This window comes from Fistularia commersonii, chromosome 7 (genome assembly GCF_037954325.1).
Source record: "Fistularia commersonii isolate RoL2024-O1a breed Wild chromosome 7, RoL_Fcom_v1.0, whole genome shotgun sequence".
Lineage (NCBI taxonomy): Eukaryota > Metazoa > Chordata > Actinopteri > Syngnathiformes > Fistulariidae > Fistularia > Fistularia commersonii.
In genome coordinates, this window is record NC_141290.1 from 17,566,324 (window position 1) to 17,588,859 (window position 22,536).

Genomic DNA, 22,536 nt, shown 5'->3' on the forward strand with positions numbered 1-22,536 from the left:
ACTTGTAGGCTGCCATTACTGTTTGTCACAAAGCTGTCTGGGCTTCGTTCCATTCATTTTATCCTGAGATGCAAAACCTTGTCATCCGTGCAACCCTTCCAATTTGACTTGAGTAAGGATGATTACACTGATGACAAAAGTCAGAAATGAAAATCGAAAGAAATAATGAACAAAAGAAGCAAAGAGGCCAAAGCCGTCGGTTTGCGTTCCTATGCCAACAGAGAGAGGGAGCCCGGTCTGTTGTCATCAAAGGCTACATTAGTGGGAGCAGTTTGTTTACATCCTTGCAGGACAATATCCAGCATCTCCAGCCTATGGCGTTTCTTTGAGCGGGCGTCACTTGTTTTCAGAGGACATTTTGTCTGCTTGTGAAAGAAAACTCAAGGCAACGTATTTGGCTTTAGTGTCTGTTTAAAACTACCAGCACCTGTGAGCTCTTTCAGCAGCTTAGTTCGGCTAAATGCATCCAAAGAGAAGGGCAAAGAGGGGTTCCCCAGGAAGTTTTGTACTTTCAGAAGCAATTACCCACTTCTTTCTTCTCTCCTTGTCCCTTGGAAAGCTGTGTAGACTTACATCAGTCTGTTTGTTTCCCTTTGGCTAGAAACTGCAACCAAAAGCAGCGCAATTTGGCATTATTACTGTATTCTGTACAGCAAAGGTTTACACCAGCAAAAAATTTAATGTTACCGCAATGCAACCTATTTACATCATCAGCCCAGCATGCATTGTGCTAGTAAAACAATGGCACAACCATGTTAGAATGTAAAGCATATTTATGCCAATTTGTCCTCCTTGTTGTGGTTCTCCTTTAAATTTCATTGGATGGGGCGATTGGGGCAAAAGTGTTTGACTGTCAAGTATGATTTTATTCAATATAATTTGCCTGATATTTCTTTTACAACTCTGACCTTTCATTTTTCAAATTTGAAGGTGGGGACTTTGTAGTGTTGCAATATATGTGTGTGTGTGTGTGTGTGTGTGTGTGTGTGTGTGTGTGTGTGTGTGTGTGTGTGTGTGTGTGTGTGTGTGTGTGTGTCTGTGTCTGTGTATGGATGGATGGATGGATAGATAGATAGATGTAATGTTATGAATAATAATACGTAATGTAACACCACTGTTTCTGGTATTCAAAAAACACAGTTAAGATGTTAGATATTAAACATTTCATATTTCTACATTTAAAAGCACAACATCAAATGGATTTCTGGTGCAACTGGTGGAACATGTAAATTACATTATTATTATTATCATTATTGTTGTTTTTATTGTTACTGCATTATTATCAGCTCCTGAAATCTCCTGCGATGAACAGAAAGTTTTGCTTATTGTTCTCAAATACAGTATTTTTTCCTCGGATCACATGTCTCCATGACTTTGCATGTATTTCTTTTGGATTTTGTGGGACACATGATGCCATCATGAGTTTTTCATCAACCACATCACAAGAGCTTTTTTCACACGTAATCATTTCTTCCTACTGGCCACCATTTTCAAAAAGAATGAAAATATGGTATGGAAACCCAGTGACCCAGGGTGTCTTAATAACAATTCTGAATAAATAAGCAGAACTCTTCCTGATTTGTGGCGAGAAACATGATGCAGTTTCCCCTCAGGCTAAATGCATAAACAAAATGCATGAGCACAAAACACGCATCTGCCATTTACTTTCCTCAGAAACTCAGAATTAGTTTTATTCTTTGGCTCTTTGAGAAAACAGGAATTTGCATATTTACACAAACATGCACACAAACACACACACACACATACACATTGTTTACAGAAAGTGTACTGAGAGGGTCATGCTAAAATGTCAGTATTTATATACATTATGTATAAAATGTCATCATAGCATGCTAAGTGTGCAGATGGCTATGTTTATGTTGTCTTGTGTGTGAAAAAGGAGTGTTTTACATGGATTCATGTGTATGTACATATACATTTTATAATTGTACTTAACATGTTTTTCATGAATTTTGCTTGAATTGGATTTCTGTGTTATTGTTGAAAGTATATTCTTTAAATAATTGCTTGCTGATTCGGTGTTTGTCGGCTTTGTCAATTTACATGACATTTTGTCTAATTTTCGCATTTGACATGAAATCATTTTCAACTTTTGTGAAAATAAAAAAACATCAGGTTACTTTTCTTTACATGATTTCCTGTTAATTCTGCTTTCATCAGAACATTTCAGCTTACTTCGGTTTCTCTCTCACTCGACAGTGAAAGGGGCGGAGCTTCAGGCCATCAAGTCCGAATTGACTCAGATCAAATCTAACATTGAAGATCTGCTGGGCAGACTGGAGCAAATCACTGAAGACACACACATCACTGCCAAAGGTGACACACACACACACACACACACACACAAAGACACACGTCTATAGACAGGTGCTTGTCTGTCTATAAATAAAACAGAAATCAGAAAAGATATATTCATTAAGTGATTTTTATGTTTTCCTAAATGTGAGAAAAATCATCTTCATGTGTAAAGCACAGTTGGTTTCTCGCGATGGAGACATCACCGCACCAGCCGCCTCCCAGAAATGCTAACGTGAAACATATTCCTGGCAGTGATGTTATGACTTTATTTGTCTCAGTGATTTTTCAGAACATTTTATTCTTGATGACTGTGCTGTTGACTCAAAAGATGAAATGCTCACCTTTAAGGGGTAACAGAAGCGCAAAAATCCAGGAGTCAAAGGTTTCTATCAAATACCTTTAAGGTACTGTACAAGGCACTTAGCTCATTTTTCTTCTTTTGAAAGGGATCGAAACAAAGTCTTAAAACAACAGTAAATAGATATGTGAAACAACTTAATGTTTTCATTAAATATTGAGCAATGTGCCCAAGACTTGACACTAAATCATGCTCCATCTCTGATTCTTCCTGTTTGTATTTGAATTGCTTCAAAACATCATGAATGTAACAATATGGGGAAATAATTGTATTTATTTTTGATTTGAATCAAAACACAAATTAGTTTTAAATTTAAATGTTACATATATGGTTTGAATCATAAAAACATGGGACAAGATGTAAAGCTGTCCGTTGTGCCAGTAGATGGAATGCACTTACATGAGGGATATTTAGAGCAAAGTGAGAAACTATCAGAAAAGATATAAATTGTGGAACACATCATCAGTAGCATGCGTTTAATTCATAGGGTGTTTCCGCCATTTTAACACTATACACCCTCTTCAAAGGTGCCCAGCTAAAGGTTGATCTATATAAACCATTTGTCAATTCATGCTTTTTATGTTTCAATTTTTCAATTTGTTTGTTTCAAGCACTCGGATGAGTATCACTTTACTTTTAAATGCAGGACTTTTATTTGCCTCTGACCTTTAAGTACAAAAGAATAATAATAATAGTGATAACAATAGTCATAATAAATATTATTATAAACACATATTAGGATTAGCTTCCTATGGCTGCTTTTTTCTTGTTTTTTTGTTAAATGAGACATTTTCTGGACATTTACATCTCTCTGGAGAGGATTTTGTACAATATTTTTACCATCTGAACATTTCAAAAACAATTAGAAAAATTTATAAAAGATGCTCTTATAAAAAAAAAAAAAAAAGCACACACCCACCACTGTGTCCAAGAAGAAGAACATGAAGAACATGATGATGAAGAAGAGAAGCAGAATAGAATCCTCATGTTTGCTGTTAGAGCCACATACTTGATTCCCAAGGAAAACTGAAAATTGAAATCCCACAAAAAGATCCAGGCGTTAATCATTCTGATGTGTTTCGCTGACACCCGAAGGAAGAATTAAGAGTAGGAAGAGATGGAAAAAAAAGGGAAGAACTGAGAAATATTTCTTCCATCTGCCACAAAATACATCCAAACATATACCAGAGCTCTTGAATTTGAATGAATTCAATATGTTTGTGTTTTCAAAAGGAATCCTCACCCTCACCTTGATTTCAACAAAAATAACACATATTTTTTGTTATTCTAAAAAAAAAAAAAAAAAAAAGATGAAATCACATCTTTAATTCTGATTAAGTTGTGAACTTGAGTGCAGATATTCTCAGCATCATGTCAGATCCCTGCTCTTCTCCCCAGTGTGCGCTGATGAAGAGCTGAGGAAAGCAGAGGAGTGTAAGAGTGAGGAGGCATGGCAGGAAGGCCGGGACTCCAGCTCCGACCTGGACGACGAAGACGAGCAGAGACTAAACAGCGAGGGGCCGGAGGAAGTAGAGGAGGGCGAAGAGGACGAGGAGGTAGAGGAAGGAGAGCACACGCAGGATGAGCCCCACAACCACATGGTGTGTGTCCACAAGAGCATGCATTGGTGTGTGTCTAATGAGTGTGTATTACAGAGAGAGGTGGATATAGGGAGGAGTGGAGGCCTTGGATGCTGACATAGGATAATTCTGCCTAAAAATGAAATGACCTAAAATCTTATGACTATACCCAAAATCTGGCACAGATTGAATATAATTTAGCACAACCTGACTTATAGCTAAACATTTATTCCAAAGTAATTGCATAGGTTAATGCAGATCCTGTTCAGGCTTCAAGAGCCACTTGGGATCCTCTTCATCTCCATGCTCGCAGTGTTTTTGATATAAAGAAACCAAAATGAAGAGATTATTTCCAAACCCCGGTTCTCGACAGTATTCCCATAAGCCACAAACAGGAAAAAACAAAGTGTCGTGGTGCCACATGGTGCCGGTCAACAACATGTGGATGTCAGGGAGTCGAACTCAACGATCGGTTCACCAGCTGTTTTCTGTGAAACACACGTAGAGGCCTGCTGAATGCACTGCCGTCTTAATCTGGGCTCTGTCAATGCAAATACCGCCTTGCCCGCTTTTTTTTTGTTTTTTACAGCAATATCAGGCATTAAGTAAATCCAAATTGATTAGTCTGCTGGACTATTAAACCTGAACGCTGAAGTCCAATAATGAGAAGTGAAACACTGAAATATAACGAATAAAAGAAAAAGGAAAAAAGAATTAGTGAGGCACTGTCAGGCAAACTTGTAGGAAAATGCAGAAACTGAATTGAAAATTTTTTCTACTAAATAAACATTATTGGATAGAAACTATGAAACTATTGACAGTTTCTATGTCCAAACTTGGGGGCAATTGAATAAAACACAATGCAAAAAAAAGTATGCAAGGAAATTGGTTTAAAAATATTACAGATATGTAAAAAAAGCAAGAAATAATTTAAATTAGTTGGAAATATTCATTTAAATAATGTGATTTAATCCCTTATGTTAGGAAAGACACAGTGCAGATGATTAGTGACATTTCCGATGGAATGAAGAGGCCAACTTTGTTTTTTTTTTTTTTACAATTTTTTTTTATATCTAGCTCTATTTAGGTGTGCTGTAATTAACACTTGAAATCAGACCAAAATCCAACTCTTTACTCATTACTGCATCATAACAAACAAATTGTCACTTCATCTGACAGGATCTGTTTCCCTAACCAGTTTACTTCAATCAATGTACACACCCTTGAAGAGTCGATGGTGATAATGTGTGTCTTTGTCTGTCATGCGTGCGTGTGTGTGTGTGTGTGTGTGTGTGTGTGTGTGTGTGTGTGTGTGTGTGCATATGTGTGTGTGTGTGTATGTGTGTGTTTGCAGATGCAGCAAACCAACTTGCTGTGATGCCACTCACAGACACATAAAGTGGAATTATGAACTTTCTGATCATAAAACAACGAGAAAGGGCTCAATAAAAGCGGGATTGATGGCAGAGTTGTCAGACAGGGTTGCGTCACACTCTACAAATGTACGTTATGAAGCTGCCCATTAAATACTTTCTCTGTTGCGATGGTTTAAAAGTGTCAGTAGCACATGGTTGGCCTGATTCCATGCACTCAAGCAGTTATGGTTCAAATAGACTTTTCCACTTCAATTTTTTTAGTATTTTTACAAATTATTCAGAGCATAAGAATTTGCAGATGAAGGAATATTAAATAGTAATCTGCATCCTGAGAATTTTATAATTATAACAACAATAAGCTTTATTTCTAGCACGACAAAGGTGCATTGCAATCTATGAGATCATATATATATATATGTATATATATATATATATATTTTTTTTTTTTTCAATATAGAAAAAAATATATGAAAATAGACATAGTGGTTCCTTAAAAATTTCCACCAGCTGTGAGTAACATTAAACATAATTTAGAATAATCATAAAAAAATGTAGAAATGTATTTAAAAAACAACAACAATTTGGCCAAATGACAACAGTGATAGCTTCCGCAAGAAAGTGCTTTTAAAACCTGACATGTAATCATACATTATACTCCATTACAGATTCAATATAATTACTTATTGTGTTATACAAATGTATGACAAAGTATGTCAAGGTCAGTCAACTTTATTGTCAATTCTGACACGTTTCACACATATAGAGGATTAAAATAGCGTATTCTCCCAGGCTCATGGTCGAAAAGTACAAAAATTGTAAATAATACCACAGACAACAGCATGTTCAGACAAGCTAATGGGGTTATTTCACAGTCCAAAACACACCCATGTAATATTACTCTATATACCACAGTATACATTACAAATCAATCAAAAATGATTTAAAAGAGTATAAAGGATAAAACACAATGGTAATACTTTTCTCTCCTTTCTAAGTATTCTGTTCAACAATGGTTATTGTTAGGTAATTATTCATGTTGCACAAAAAAAAATACACCATGAAATGGGAATCTGGTCAGTCACTGTTTTGTGTGAAACGAATTGACGATGACTTGTGTCAGTTGCAGGTTCCAGTCCAGAGGCGTAGCTAGTTGATGAAGTATTTTGACAAGACAGTGAGGATTATGTAATGTTTTGGATGTGGGTGGGGATAGTTAGAATACAGGGGTTTCTGAGTTTGTTTTGTCTATAGCTATCCAACTGTATTGTACCAAGAAATTATCAGATCCATTTTGCGAGAAGGATAGGTATCCCTTTTTTTTTTTTCAGTTTTTGTTCACGTCATGAAGACACAAACGTTTTGAGCCTATCGGTCGCTATTCCATTCATATACATTTTCATAATTTAACAACTTCATTTTATTGGTTTGCCTTGCATCAAGTCTACAACTGCATTAGCTCCTTTAATATTTGTGGACAGTGTCCAGATTGTCCAGAGGCCTAAATCATTTTCAATGAATTACAACAGGCCCAGTGACGCAGCCTTGATGTATTCCTTTAATCAACCCAATTTTTTAGGCATTTTATCATGGATTATTTTCTTGATTTAATGCCAGCAGAGCTGCAGCCCCTCAGCAGCTGCTAAGGGAGGAAAACATTGACTTAATATCTTTAGTAGGTAGAAGTACACGGGCCGCGTGTTGTTCAAAGCAGGTCAAAAAGTTATTGGGACTGTCCGATTGATGGATTCTTTGTGATGTTTAAGTAACATAATGCGGTTAAAATTGTTGTGATTATATGCTTAGGATTCTTTCCCAGTGCACCACCTTCTGCTGCTGAGCGTTTGATGCTCTGCTCTCTTTGGGAGAAGGTTTTTTTTTTTTTTTTGTCCTTAAGCTAATAATCTCACTTTGACTCTTGACAGCCTTGCAGGAACATGGAAAATTCAAAACAGGTTTGTGTTCCTTTGGCACAGGATCTCCAGGGTTGTGTCATTGAAGTGCTCAAACCCTTAAATCCTTGCTTTTGAAGGTTTAAGATTGCTGTTTTGTTTTTGTGTTTGTCTTTGAGTGTTGTTCCCATCCCTCTGGGGGAAGTCACCTTGGGTCTATTGAAAGGCTGCATCATCTGCTGACAACCTGTATATCTGTATCTACTCAGGCATAGAAAAGATTCAGTATTTCTATGTGAAATAAAAACAGATTTTCTTTATACTTCTGGAAGTATAAGTCATTTTGATTTATTTTGTTATAAATTCATGCCACATTAAAATATTGTCATATTGGAGTTAATGTCACAAGGTGATGTTGTTAAAATCTCTGTCACCTTTAAAAGACATTTATAAGATGTTCTAGTTGATCTAGTTGAAAATAAAAGTCAGTATGACTGTTAAAGCCATTGTTGGATATAAAACAAAATTGACATCATTAGTCAGATATTTGGATGATGCTGGATTTTGGTTCTTTAACTACACAACTTAAAAACATACGAGCGGCTCTGAATGAGTCATCAAAACTAGGAACGTTTTCACAAATCCCTAATCAGATCTTGCATACACAGATAGTGCTGCTAGTGACACGGATCAGTATTATGGGCCAGAGGTAGACATTTCATTTTTACAAGGGGAAATATGAGAAACCTCAATGGTATCGCTGGGCTTAATCAATGAAAACAGAAAAGCAACACATCTCTATAACATGAACGGAAAAAATGTTTTTCATTCATGTTCTGCTTCTCGCTCATCTCTGCTACCTCCAGCTTTACTTCCTGTCTTTTCCTCAATGCCACTGTCTTTAAACCATACATCCCTGGTCTCACTGCTGTCTATGCCTTTCCTTTCATTCTAACTGATACTCTTTTATCACACATTACGCCAAAACTTTTCTCCACCTGCTCCAGCCTACTAGAATGTGTTTCTTCACCTCTTTTTCACAGTCTCTGTTGCTCTTGAATGTTGACACTGAAGTATTTGACATCCTTCACCTTCTTTATCTCTACTCCCAGTGTAGACTTATAATTTCACTGTTATTCACCAACTTAAATTCTGTCTTACTGCAGCTCACCTTCATTCCTGAACTAGATATTGCAGGATACTAAATTCTCAGTATTTAAGTTATAATAACATAGATGAATGTGAATTGATGTCATTGTCTGCCTCTTGCTGCACCGGATTATCCAGCTTTGGTTGCGGATAGTTAAAGGAGCAAGAAAAAATTTCAGTGATGCATCCAGTAATTAGTCCATCTACCACTCCCTAAATCCTATGGGTTTCAATTTATACAAATTAAATGGCCAGCGTGGAGAGCGGCAATTTCACCACCTCCCTCCCTTTCATGCCGCAAAACCTAGACGTGGTTTATTCTCTCACCTTTTTTTTCTCATAAGCCCACTCGCTCTCTGCTTCTCTCTGGCTAATAAAGGGACTGCTGGAGAGACTTGCATAGATGGACCTGCTGCGTGGTTAATGGGGTCCCATGTGGAGATTTGGGTCGAATTTGGCGGCAGGGAAGGGGCTCGACATACCAGCAGCTCTGCACTGCATGTGTTTTATGCCCTCTGTAGAAGTTTGTTTGGATGGTCGACAACATAGGATGAAGTTACATACGAGCCCCTCGTCTCATGCTGGTTGATGAGGCTCTGTTTCTTCTCAATTGAAATGATGGCAATACAGCGTTCACTCAAACGTCCTCCCATGTGACATTTGGAACCGTGTCACACAAATGTTTGGAAAAGTGTTTGGTTCCCTTTTGAACTTTCTGGTTTTTGGATGTCTGTTATGAGTGTAATCCTGTGAGATTTATTTCCCTGTTTTATTATGACTTGTTATTGCCCGCAGAAATATCAGATTGTGTGTAATTACCCACATGTGATGTGAGTCTGAGTACTTCCCCCTGAAAGATTCATTCACTGACACCAACAGAGTATGTGAGTAGCTTTCAGAGTAAACTTGATTTGTCGTGATTTTTTTTTTTTTGTCAGTTTTCCATATTGCAATTTTGGCTGCGCGGACAAGCCTGTCTTTGAATATAATGACTAAATGTCTTACTTCATGTTATGGAATTTAGTTTGAACTCTGATCAATCACTCGAGTATCAATGCATGGTGGCCTCTTTTCTTGCAAATGTTCCCTATTTTCTTAAATTCTAGCTAACACACTTTATTGGAGGTTTTCCCTCTATCCATTATTGACCACTTAGACACTATCTTGTACTACCTTGTACTATCTGGCACTCAGGGTTGTGAGGATGCTGACGCAACTGTTTACTGTAGCTTGCCATTGCTAATTCTATTACTCTGTAGCCGAGTAGTAAGAAAGATCCCTGGGATCAGTGGTGTCCCCTACCATGAGGCACAGTCACTGCGTGCCTCACTTAACATGTCTTTGCAGTCGTTCTATGATTACGAGAAACACGTTACAGTTGTTTACAAAAAACATTAGACACATCAGCTAAACTATGGATATTTAGTTAGTATATTAAGTGTTTTTTAATAGTGGCATCCACAGAGACAGTACTATGGTCTTGGTGCATAGCATGCCAGCACAGTTAGCAGGATCATTGCGCAGTTCATATTGGGATCAGCTGGTTGCAGCGTCACCGCACGTCTCTTCTTCATATTCGAACTGTAAATGTGACTTTTTTAGCGATTTTGGAAAAAAAATAACAAAAAATGGTGAAGCTACGTGGAAAATAACTTTATACCACAAATCACTGAATAAATATAACCATTTATTTTATTTTTTTCATTTTGCATTTTTTTCTTTCCATTATGACAGGTGAGGCCTGGCCTCCCCTGCCTCTACTGACTGCACATCACTGCGCCTATCCCAACTACCATTGGGCGAAAGGCGGGCTACACCCTGGACAGGTCATCAGTCGACCCCAGGGAATAGGAGGTTTTAAGTTGCTTTTTCCTTAAATTTTAAAAAGTCATGCTATTTTTACAAGGGAATGTGAGCAGGTCTCATTTCTGTGCTTGTTTACTGCTGCCTATAAATCCCTCTATTCACATATTGAATTTATTACTTTGGAAATTATGGAAAACCTTAAATAAATTCACACATACAAAACATATACATGAACGCAAATGCATAAAACATTATCTGAAACAGGTATTTAATTAAAAGTGTTATTAGAACAAAAAAATGTCAAAAGCAATTCAGTTTATTTTTAACAGCCATGTAACTATTTTAGGGATTTTGTAACTATACCGATAATGACCTCAGTGAGCCTTTATTGGTAATTTAAATTTAGGAATTGTTCATTCATTATCCATACCACTTATCAGGGTTGCAGGGGGCCGAAATCTATCCCGGCTGTCATTGGGTGAGAGACAGGGTTCACCCTCATTCACTAATCTGTGCAATTGAGGGTCTTCAATGAACCTCTTGCATGTTCACTGTTTTTATATTTCAACCATTAGAGTGAGAGACTGAACTTATATCGTAGAGGAGACAGTTCATTCATTTTGTGGCGTTTTTAACAAATGAAATAAAATCATTTGTCGTGGATTTCTTTTGACCTATAACCCCGATCATTCCGAGAAGTCACATGTCGCCAGAGATGGACTCCACTCACCGCTGAAAGATGCATTTTCTTTACATAAACTGCCTCCGCAATTATGTTCAAAGGCCTGTTTCTGTCCGTAGGTCTTCTTTTCTCAGATACTGCAATAGCCGAAAAAATAAAACAGTAGACCCTAGTAAATCCTCACAGCTGCCATAGTAAACATTGTCTCATAGTAGGGAGGGAGACACAAAAGAAGAAAAAAAAAGTGATGAAACAGTGATGTTTAAAGGTTTAAATGGGATTGTCTTGTAAAGGAGGTGGACTGAAGCATCTGGCTCTGTTTGGAAACCCCTCATGCTTCTGATTTCATTGGAAGATTTTTCTTGTGCCATTTGAAGACCCTTCCAAACCAACAAATACAACTCAAGGGGACTCGGGGAAAGCAAAGACGTGCACATCAGAAAAACAGTGAACAGGATTTGATTTGTGTGGATTTATTGCTGGAAGCAATGTTTTGTAAAGGAAGATATTTGACATGAGAAATCTGACGTAAATCAGCTCAACATTTAAAAAAAAGCAAAAAAAATCAATTAGCCAGCCCTCAAAATGTGACGGAGGAGGAAAGTACAGACCAGCCCAGCCGCAGCGGAAATCTTCACTATTTTAAATCTAAATTGTAATTTTATTTTTCAAGATATCCCAGTTCTTATTTTGAATCAGGTTTGTTAGATTCACCTGCATTGAGGGCTGCAAAATGAAAATCACATCAGTAGCTAGTTTATAGAACATTAAGTAGGTTATGCACTTTTGAAACACATATTTATGTATATCTATATATTTGTATTCCAAAAAGTATAAAGTCCATCCTCTTAGAGAAGTGGAAATCTGATCAAACTGCTCCTCTTGTCTCTCTAGGACTTCCCTTGTGACACACGGCTACTGGAGGGCTAAACCCCAGGAATTGCAGGAATTGAGACAGAGATGCTCCTGGTTCCACCGTTTGTCTCCGGCTCGGCTGCGCCGCCACCGTCTACCCGCAAGATGACACAGTGACTTAAAAGATATCAATTGTTTGTGTAAATAAATGTTTAAACACAACTTCAGTGCATTTGGTTAACTCTCTTTTCGAAACGGGGGAAATAATAAAAGTTACATACTCACCCGCCGCGTCTCTCTGACTCTACTTTTATTTTTCATTGATGTGTATATTTATTTATATGGCTAAAATTTGTTGATTAAGAAATCAAGAGTGTGCATGCACAATTGAACTTCCTGTTTTATTCAGTTGACTTACAACCATTTTCGTTCTTTCATCCAATCTGTGCTCGTACTTTTCCCACAGTTTTTCTTTTTTTCATTTCCTTGTCCTGCTTCTCCTGTGTTCCTGTCTCTATAACCTTAAGTCACCCGCCTGTCTCCTCTTGCATCATTGTTTGGTTTTTACTTCAGTTTAACATTTTGTCGGTGCCTCTGTTCATCTATGTTTAACACCATGTAGCAGATTTCCTGCTGCGTATTGTGATGCTCCACATTCCAACAGATCTCCTTCTAGAAAAGAATCGAGTTGAAGGTTTTAAAATTCAGATACACATAACAAATCACAATGGTATATATATTTATGGAGGGTGAATGCTTCATTGATTTCCAAACTTTTTGGAAAACAACTTGATTGCCTTTTGATTCTCAATATTTCTGGGAAAAACAGCCCGCATTGACCCTTGGAGAGATTATGGGTTGGAACCAAATCCAGATTGACAGATACATTTCTCTGCCTGACAGGATGATGTGATTATAATAGGAGCTTGACAAAGAGCTTATTTGAAGTCTTAACTAAAACCACCTCAGTAGTACTTTCTGTAAGTGTTTACTGCCATGTGCTTTTCAAAGTACACTTAGGAGAACTAGTATTATCCACCACCACAGTAAAACCATTTGGGGATTCAGAGGAAAATCACTTGTATTTCTTCTTGATTCTGTGTAACCAGTGTTCATTTGGTCCTCACTACTCTTGTATGTTTTGATGTTTTAATGAACAAGGTACTTTTCCTCAGTGTCCAGTAGACAACGCTTTAAAAATGTAATCAAGATGGATGCCCCACAGGCATAAATTCATCTATATGTGTTTCACAAAGATTTCATTTCCGCCTTTGCTTCAATCTTTGTTTGGATACAAAGAAAGATGAGGTGCTGCTGAGTTTCCCTAACAATCAAAAAGAGCGTCTTGGAATATGACAATATATATCCAGATGTTATGAAATGTACAGGATTTTAGAAAAATGTGTTGTTTAATTTTTGAGTTGTATTACATAATAGGGGGATCAGTCACTGCAACGCTGCAACATGAATTAGTGAGAAGTTAAAGGAAATTTGGGTATAATGGAAAGTTCTTGCTCTTGTTCTTCTTCTTTTACTTCTTCTCCTTTCAGCTTTTCCCTTCAGGGGTGGCCACAGCGAATCCACTTCCTCCATCTAACCCTACTCTCTGTATCTTCCTCTCTCACATCAACTACCTTCATATCCTCTCTCACTATGTCCATAAATCTTCTCTTTGGTCTTCCTCGAGACCTCTTGTCTGGCAGCTCCAATGCCAGCATCCGTCTACCAATATATGCACCATCCCTCCCTTGTACATGACCCAACCATCTCAGTCTGGCTTCTCTGACCTTCTCTCCAAAACATCTAACATGTGCTTCCCCTCTGATAGACTCAGTCCTGATCCTATCCATCCTGATCACTCCCAAAGAGAACTTTAGCATCTTCATCTCTGCAACCTCTAGCTCTGCCTCCTGTCTATTTCATCATTGTAACAGTTTCTAGGCCATACAGCATCGCTGGTCTCACCACTGTCTTGTACACCTTTCCTTTCATTTTGGCTGATTGTTTTCTATCGCATAGTACCCCTGACTCTTTTCTCCAGCCATTCCAACCTGCTTGAACCCATCTCTTCACCTCTTTTCCACATTCTCCGCTGCTCTGGACTGTTGATCCCAAGTACCTGGAATCCTCCAACTTCTTGATCTCTTCTCCCTGTAGCCTCACCGTTCCACCTGAGATCCCCTAATTCACACACATACATATACTCTGTCTTGCTGTGACTAACCTTCATTCCTCTCCTTTCCAGAGCATACCTCCACCTCTCCAGTTATTCCTCGGCCTATTTTCTGCTTTCACTACACATGACAGTGTCATCTGCAAACATCATGGTCTATGGAGATTCCTGTCCAACTTCATCTATCAGCCTGTCCATCACCACTGAAGGGGCTCAGAGCTGATCCCAGATGGATACCCACCTCCAACTTGAACTTCTCTGTTACCCCTACAGCAGACGGCACCACTGCCTCACAGCTAGCATACATGTCCTGCACCAGTCTAACATACTCCTCTGCCACTCCAGATTGCCTAACATAATACCAGAGTTCTTCTCTTGGCACTCTGTCATATGCTTTTTCTAGGTCTACAAAAACACAATGCAGCTCCCTCTGGCCTTCTCTGCACTGCTCTATTAGCACTCTGAAGGCAAATACTGCATCTGTAGTACTCTTTCTAGGCATGAAGCCATACTGCTGTTTACAAATGCTAACCACTACTCTTTCTCGTAATGTCATTGTATGGCTCATCAACTTTATCCCTCTATAGTTGCCGCAATTCTGCACCTCCTCCTTATTCTTAAAAATGGGCACCATCACACTTCGTGCATAAAGGAAAGTCTAACCGGGTCCTTTATCATTTATTTTATTAGATAGTGGATTTATTTCTTGGAGAATGGCTGAAGATCAGCTTTACTATTCTTGTTCTGTCACCAGCATCGGACCAGACAGTCGCTCTCTACAGACTGGAGTCTTCTTACAAAAAAAGAAAAGAAAAATGGGCACAGATAACTACAAAACATAAATAAATTCTGTCAAATGATGATACTTTTTCAGAGATGAGATGAACCAGGACAAAAACAGCAAGAAGCAGTTCAATGATGCTATCTCAGCATGCCAGTGACATCTGGAGTCCCTTGCAAAGCTCCTACCTGAGTCAAGTTAGAATCAATGTGCTTAATTATACAAATTTGGGAATGAGCACTAAAAAAAACTCTGCAACATATTTTCACAGGAAAAGAGACAAACCCCTGATGAATACGTGGTGGGCTGCCATTTGCAGTGACAGTGGAGCAGCTACAGCAGGTATAAAATCTGACCATTTTAACCACCATGTGTCCTTGGTATGTTTTTTATGGTTACATAATGTACAAAAGTGATAATTAGAGCTTTAATGGAAGCTACGATAGAATTGATATGGTTACCAAATTTGATCATGGAAGTTTCCCATGCTTTGGTGTACGTTGTATGTCTTTGCATTCTGGGCGGAAAAAAACAAAACTATCAGGATCCGAAACATTTTGTTTTTTTTCTCAAGTTGTCTAAAATCAATTGGTCTATGCTTTACGTCTTGTTTCAAAAGTCTGTCCATGAAATGTTTCCTCACAAATAATGTAAACTATTCTTGGATGAGAATTATAACAGCATAAACATATTCATTCAGTCAGTCATTCATTCATCGTCTATACCGCTGATACTGCAGTCACGGGTGCAGTTTGGCTGGAGAGAATCCCAGCTGCCATTGGGCAAGAGGCCTATTTCAGTAATACATTAATTTCACTTCACATAAAACACATTCATGACCCTGTCAAGGAAAGGGGCAGCGCTTGTACTCAACATCCCACACCATAAAACAAATGTTTGGGTTAAAATTAGTTGGGTCAATATAAATGAACCTCAGCTGTTGGGAAAAACCTCAGACATCAGAGAAAGTGTTTGATTGTGGAACTGGGATCATACTAGAGTCTGATCCAGCTGGAGGATCAGGACGTGTGAGCATTTCTCCTCTGGGATTATTTGGTGAAGGATGGTATATCATCTCTCATCCAGAAAATTCAGTGAAAACAGCAATTTGACAGAGATCCTTAACATATTTAACCACCGATTGTGTGTGAGAGTGTGTGTTTCTTCCTAGTGTAGCTTCTGAGCATTCAATCATCTTACAATAATAACTTTATTTATAGAGCGCTTATCAAGTGTGAGCACAAAGAATGTTCTTTCCATATTAAAAGGAAAATAGTAAAAATCAGAAACCCACACAAAACAATTATCATGTGTTTGTGTGTGCGTGTGTGTGTATGTGTGTATATATATACTGTTTATATATATATATATGACAAATTATTGCAATAATAACAATATTTTATGTAATAATATTAATTAAATAAATTATCTTTTATTGATTTCCCATGTGGAAATTCGTTCTCTGCAATGAACCCATTATGGATGAACCATGAGCAGTTGGCTGCCGTTCACCAGCGCCAGGGAAGCATTTGGGGGTTAATTTAGGTTTGGTTAGGGTTTTGGTCAGGGTTGGCTAGGTTGATGAAATTCTGAAGGACCATCCTACACTTTATTAATGTGAATTCATGGCCTGAAATAAAAAAAATCCCAAGATATTTATGTAAATAAATAAGTACATGAAGAATAATGAGTTTAATCTTTTCAAATGAGGCAAACTTGAAATTTGTAGAAATAATCTGTATGATAAAACATCAAATCAACAACACATCATTTTTTAAATAATAATTAAAATAAATTTGTAAGTACATACATTTTTGCAAAATAATATGTTTATGTATGCATATATATCTTGCACAAATGGAACAAAACATATTATGCATTTAATTTAAAAAAATGTATACTTCTCCATACTGGAAGATTCAGATCTGCTTGGTGGATTCTTCTTGCTTTGAATAATGCCCTCTTTGGATTACATACATGAATTATGTAGATTAATTTTATTGATGTTTACAGGTGAAATTATGGGCCATGAGAATGTAAGTTGTTGCTATTTACAATTATTTTATTTTTAAAAAGGCCAGATGATCTATCTGCAGTTTCCTAAACATGGTAGTACTCGGAATACGGCAAAAAGCGAATAATTTGAATTCTAAATTATTATTTAGCAACCAAATAGAGATTTTTCTTCAGGGACTTGATGAGAAATTAGATTCAGTATTACTTTAGTCATTTCTCCCACTGGAGAGCACAATGATTCCTTAAATTCTGATAAATAGAAAACGGGGGGGCAAAAGCAGGAGGCAAACGAAAGGATGCGTCCCATGATAATAGGCTGCTTATAACTGACCCTCTGTATGACCCATACCATCAGCAAGACTTGAGAAAGTTGTAAAAACATTTCAGCCAAAGAATTAGGTCTGGCTGATATTTCTGCAACCCCAAGGGTTGAAGAGATCCTGCAGAATTTGCTGATCCTGACAGAGCGGCATATATTGACATATTGTTGCAGATGCAGACAACGCCATTAACTACGACAGAAAAAAAATGTAGTGTTATTCTTTTGAAGATACATGGCCGTAGTCCTTGTTCAGGATCATGAGGGAGGAAGAAGGGTTTGTACTGCAGCGGCTGTTACTGCCGACAGATATTTATCTAGGACAGATTCATAAACCCCTAATCCCTCTTTAGAAAGAACAGATCAGACTGTGCAGTGTGAAAAGATACCTGGGTTGCACCACAGAGGAGTTTCTGGGGAGCAACAAAGTTTCATTGGGTGAAATAATAGTGAAAAAATAGTGCTCTTAGAATGCAAACCTTTATTGTGGAGTTTTCAATGTGCCTTGCTGTGTTTTCCTCATTTGTGTGTGTTTTCGTTAGTTTCGCTGTGATAAGATTTCATCACCTTTGTTGGTCCAGCTTCTGTACACTTGTCAATTCATCGGTGTGTTTTATTTGTCAGTTTGACATAAAGCATCTGGTCTCTCAGAAAGAATAGTGCTTTGGACTCTTGTGTTTCTTTTTGGACTGTTTAGTTTCTGTATGTTGGACTCTGATTTATTTTTCCATTTGATTGTTACTTTCCTTTTTTTGTTCTTTTTTTATCAGCGATATTTTTGTTCTGTGATGCTCCTGTTTTTCCTCACGTTCCCTTTTTTTTCTCTCTCTATTTTAACGTCTGTTTTACTTTGAAGATTATCTGGCTCTTGTCTATGCCCTGTTTTATTTTGAAAATCCCGTTCCTCTTGTGTCCCAGCTGACTTTTATTCCTCCCTTTTCCAGTGTCTTCACCTTTGAATAAATCAGTCCTCATCAGCTCTTCCTGTTGTTGGTGCGTCTGTTCAGTTAGCTCCGTGTGTGTCCTCATCTGGTGTATCTGTCTTCAATTGTGCATTTAGTTGGGTTCCCTGACTTCGGTTTCAGTCTTTGTTTGATCCTTGTTTGTGGATCCTTGTGTTTCATTCTATCTCCAACCATCCTGCAATCTGGTCATTCATGCATAATTTCCCAATAAATCCAAGCTACGTGTCTCTTGCTGACTTCTGCCATTTTTCCCGCCTACAACTGCACTCCGTCCATTTTTTGAACACAAACTCTGTTGACTCTTCTGCAACTCAAGTCGTTGGTTGACCCTGGCTCACTCTGCATGTGTGGAGCACGGGCTGCTCTTTGTGGGCTAATCTAACGGTTCAGTGACTGAAGAACTCAATGTTGGTTCTGATCGAAAGGCGTCAGAAGAAAGTGCACCACAGTTTGTTGAGTGTTGTGGTCTGAGTCTCAAGGCTCAGTTTGCTGCACCTACGGTGAGCATTTGATCATCAAAGATGGAGTATGTTGCAATGATAAGTCATGCCTCTTTTCTATCAAATGGATTACTGTGGGAGCACAAGGCACAAGGACATGCTGAAGGTTATGTGTTATGAACCATTCTCTATTGGCAAGGTTATTTCTTTCATTTGCGTTGATGTTACATCGACAAAAAACACCGACCAAAACACTGTAATCAGTATTCCCTGATAGTGTCTTTCATCATTACAAAATTACTTCAAAGATCTGCTGTTGCTGTGTTTGTGCCTGAAATGTAAGGGCTCTGGTAGAGCGTGTGTCTTGTGTGCTCCGGGCTGTTTTTGACGTTAAAAAGGGGAGGTCATAATGCTATGGGCAGTTATTGCTCCCCTGCCAGAGCAGTGTTGTCCTTTCAGACATATTTCCAGACTCTTACTGCATCTCAGGCATATAGCATTTTGATGACAGCTATTATTTATATTATTTATACTTTTTGATTCCTCTTCCTTCAGCCGAAGGGAATATTCAAATCTTTGTTCTTTTTAAGACCTTAAAACACTTTATAGCCTTTGACTTTGACACTTTATAGTTTTATTTGTATTTCTTATTCTCCCTCCTTCCTACTATTATTTATTATTGTTATGTTTTACTTGAAACTCTGGCACAACAATTTCCTTTGGGATAAATAAAGTTGTTCTTATTCTTGTTCTTATTTGCATAATTTTTCAATTGGTAGTGCTAGAATTTGGCCTATTCCCATGATTTAGCCCCACTTCTGCATCCTTCACTTGCATGTGATGTTTTACCTTGAAAGTTGTCCCATTTCACTTTAGCATGGAGTGGTTATTGTTCCAATCACACCTGAACTCCTCAGATCCATACAGGAGGCACCTCAGGCAGGGGTCGGTCAACAGAATAATGGGACTGTGGTCCACATCTTTTACCATCATATCCTGGAGTGATTCTGTCTCCTAAATGTTTTTCATTGGCTTTGTCCTGCAGGTCTGGGCCTTCATCCACAGCTTCTTGATCTAGGCTGACGTTCTTCTTATGTTTTCTTCAGAGTCATGTCAACATACCATTATCCAGCCGATTAGCCCTTACCCAGTTAGCCTTCTGCCAGCGATCCACCTGCTTCCATGCTACATGCTCACATTAGGTATTAACTATGGTAATCCTTCAGGGCATTTGCATTGTTCATCCAGGTGTAATCATTGTGTGTGTGTGTGTGTGTGTGTGTGTGTGTGTGTGTGTGTGTGTGTGTGTGTGTGTGTGTGTGTGTGTGTGTGTGTGTGTGTGTGTATCTATGTGGATCTATGAGCTCATTGGAAAAGTCAAATCTTCCTCCTGGTAGAGGGATCATCATGTAAGCATGGTTCCAAAACACCTGAGCCTCCCTCTCAAAACACAGACAGAGTCAGAATGACCTAATTTGAACTTTGGGCTGGTATTCAATAATAATAATTTGTCCTTTGTAATCCCTCGTGAGGAAATTTGTTCCCTGCAGCAAACCCATCAAGGATGAACAGTAAGCTGCTGTCCATCAGCGCCAGGGGAGCAGTTAGGGTTCAGTTTCTTGCTCAGCAACACTTCGACACACTCGGAGGAGCCAGGAATCAAACCAGGAATGTTTGGTTCCAAAGACGATTGCTCTACCTGAATTGATTAAACATTTCTCTGCATTGCATGTTTTATTAGACCATAAACTTTAGATTGTCTAAATAAAGCCTGACTTTTCTCCTGCCAAGGCTGTCGACAGGACAAAGACACTTATCTGCTTACAGTTGTAATGTATTCAGTATATGTGTCAGGTGGTTTAATCTTGGGCTGGCATCTTTGAAATGTAAATCCTCAATATAATTAGTGAAATTCTCAGAAAATAATTATTTCACAATAATTGTCATGATTTATTGATAAGGTTTACAGTAAAATGGCCCTGGATTAATTCTTGGGTTCTCCCTTAAAAAAATTGCAAACATATTTTAGGAAACAAGGCTCTATTGATATGCAAGATCTCTATGTTATTCCTCGAAGTCCGTTTTTAATTATCTTGTTTTGTTTAGTTTTTTTTTTCCTTTTTCACACTCACATATCAAAAGAGGTAACATATCACATTCAATCACTCAGCCAATCATACCTTTCATACTTTTTCAAGCGCGTCAACACTGACTCAAAAAACAACTGGCAGTCCAAAGAAACTCTCTGAATCACTGGGAGAGGATGCAGAATTATTGACTGTGGATCAACAGCAAAATATTTTTTTTGTTACGGTTCATTATAAATTAGAGAAGAAAGAGGACATTTTAAGAAGAATAATCATGTGTTTTTTTAATTTACCATCCCTGTGGGTTGTGGGGGTGGACACCAGGCAAACTGACTTTTGCCTATAATTTCAACCTGTAGGCGAAATATGGCTCATTTGATCCAGTCATAGCTCCATTATTGTGTTTTTGACCGGAAAATCCATCCTGATCTCTAAATTAGAGATAGTAACTATATGGTTTGTCTTGAGAAAATGTACAAAAGAGATCCACAATCAGTGATTAGCCTTCAACTGTTAGAAAATGCAAATCATTGGAAAAACCATGACGAGACTTGAATTAAATCAGAAATTACAAAAATTACCAGGAGTTTTCTAATAAAAGGGGTACTGTTTTCTTCAGCCAAATTCAAGAAAAAGTGGATTTCCAGGCCATTAATTAATGAGGTCTGGCCCTGAAACATTTGAGAACCCCTGATCTAGATTTTATACTGCTGAAGCTGCTCTTCTCACATGGTCTTCATCGTTGTTCTTACCAACTTCTTGTTCCTCCACCCGCATTTTCCAAAATACTTTGCCAGAATTTGACCAAACTAATCGATATTTCATCACCAAGATAATTAGTATCTGAATGTGGAGTTTGTAAAAAGAAAGAACAAAGCTTTCAGTGTTCTGGATGAATAGAAATCCTGGCGAGAGTGAAAAGGGGGGGATTCAACCCCTTTATATTTCTCTTCTGAAAGATTTTTTCACCGGTTGATTTTTCTCTAGGAGTCACGTTTTTTCTATAAACGTCTACCTTGATCAGGACCCTTGGACAACAGAAAAGACCGCATTTTTGAACAATAATTGTGCAGCGCTTCCTTTAAGTACAAAAAAGTAAAGAACAAAGTGATAAAGACTTAGCTCTTTAGAGAGACATAAGGTTAATTCCTCAGTTGTTGGGGGATCTGTGCCAAAACCCCCGTTCCCACCCCCTACTTGGCACAACAGGATGAAGCCGTGTGGAGAGCAAGGTATCAATTTAGCTGCCATTTGCTGAAATATTAGTGATTCATATTTGTTACTGATGTGTGTGTGTTTTTGGTCCGAACGATTAAAGGAGTGTTAACTCAATGGCTGACGACTTAAGGCTGCAAGGGTTAGAGAGTCTGCGGCCACAGAGACAGTCAGAGTGTGTGACGAATGTGGAGCCCCTCTGGAGGCCAGCCCACTGTGACTACATTAATCTAAACATGATAAATCCCAAAAACGTGGACAAACACAGCTCTCAGGACTAGGATTGCAGCAGCAGAGTTGGACTAGAGCAAAAGCTCCGATGACTTTGATACTTGGAACTCCGTTGAACTCCTGCTAGCTCAGGCTAGCTCTGCAGCTATGAAGCTTTGCAATGTTGTGGCGTGTGAGGATTTGGAATGGTGAGATGCTTTGGTATCTTGTACCTCCCAAGGTCTAACCTGGACATGGAGTGCAACAAAGTCTGTGAAATTGGACAGGGGCAGCCCTGGCAAACTGCATTTTTGCA

The 22,536-nt window shown here is 38.2% G+C and overlaps 1 protein-coding gene across 1 annotated transcript in view; it reads left to right on the forward strand.

Annotated features, from left to right (window-relative positions):
* raly (RALY heterogeneous nuclear ribonucleoprotein) overlaps nucleotides 1–12,293 on the forward strand; it is a 105,240-nt gene extending 92,947 nt beyond the window's left edge. Inside the window, exons 6-8 of the mRNA XM_086148877.1 lie at nucleotides 2,221–2,337; nucleotides 4,076–4,278; nucleotides 12,054–12,293. Coding sequence (XP_086005003.1) covers nucleotides 2,221–2,337; nucleotides 4,076–4,278; nucleotides 12,054–12,089 — 356 coding nt within the window. The 3' untranslated portion in view covers nucleotides 12,090–12,293. The remainder of the gene's footprint in view (nucleotides 1–2,220; nucleotides 2,338–4,075; nucleotides 4,279–12,053) is intronic.
* The last annotated feature ends 10,243 nt before the right edge of the window (nucleotides 12,294–22,536 follow it).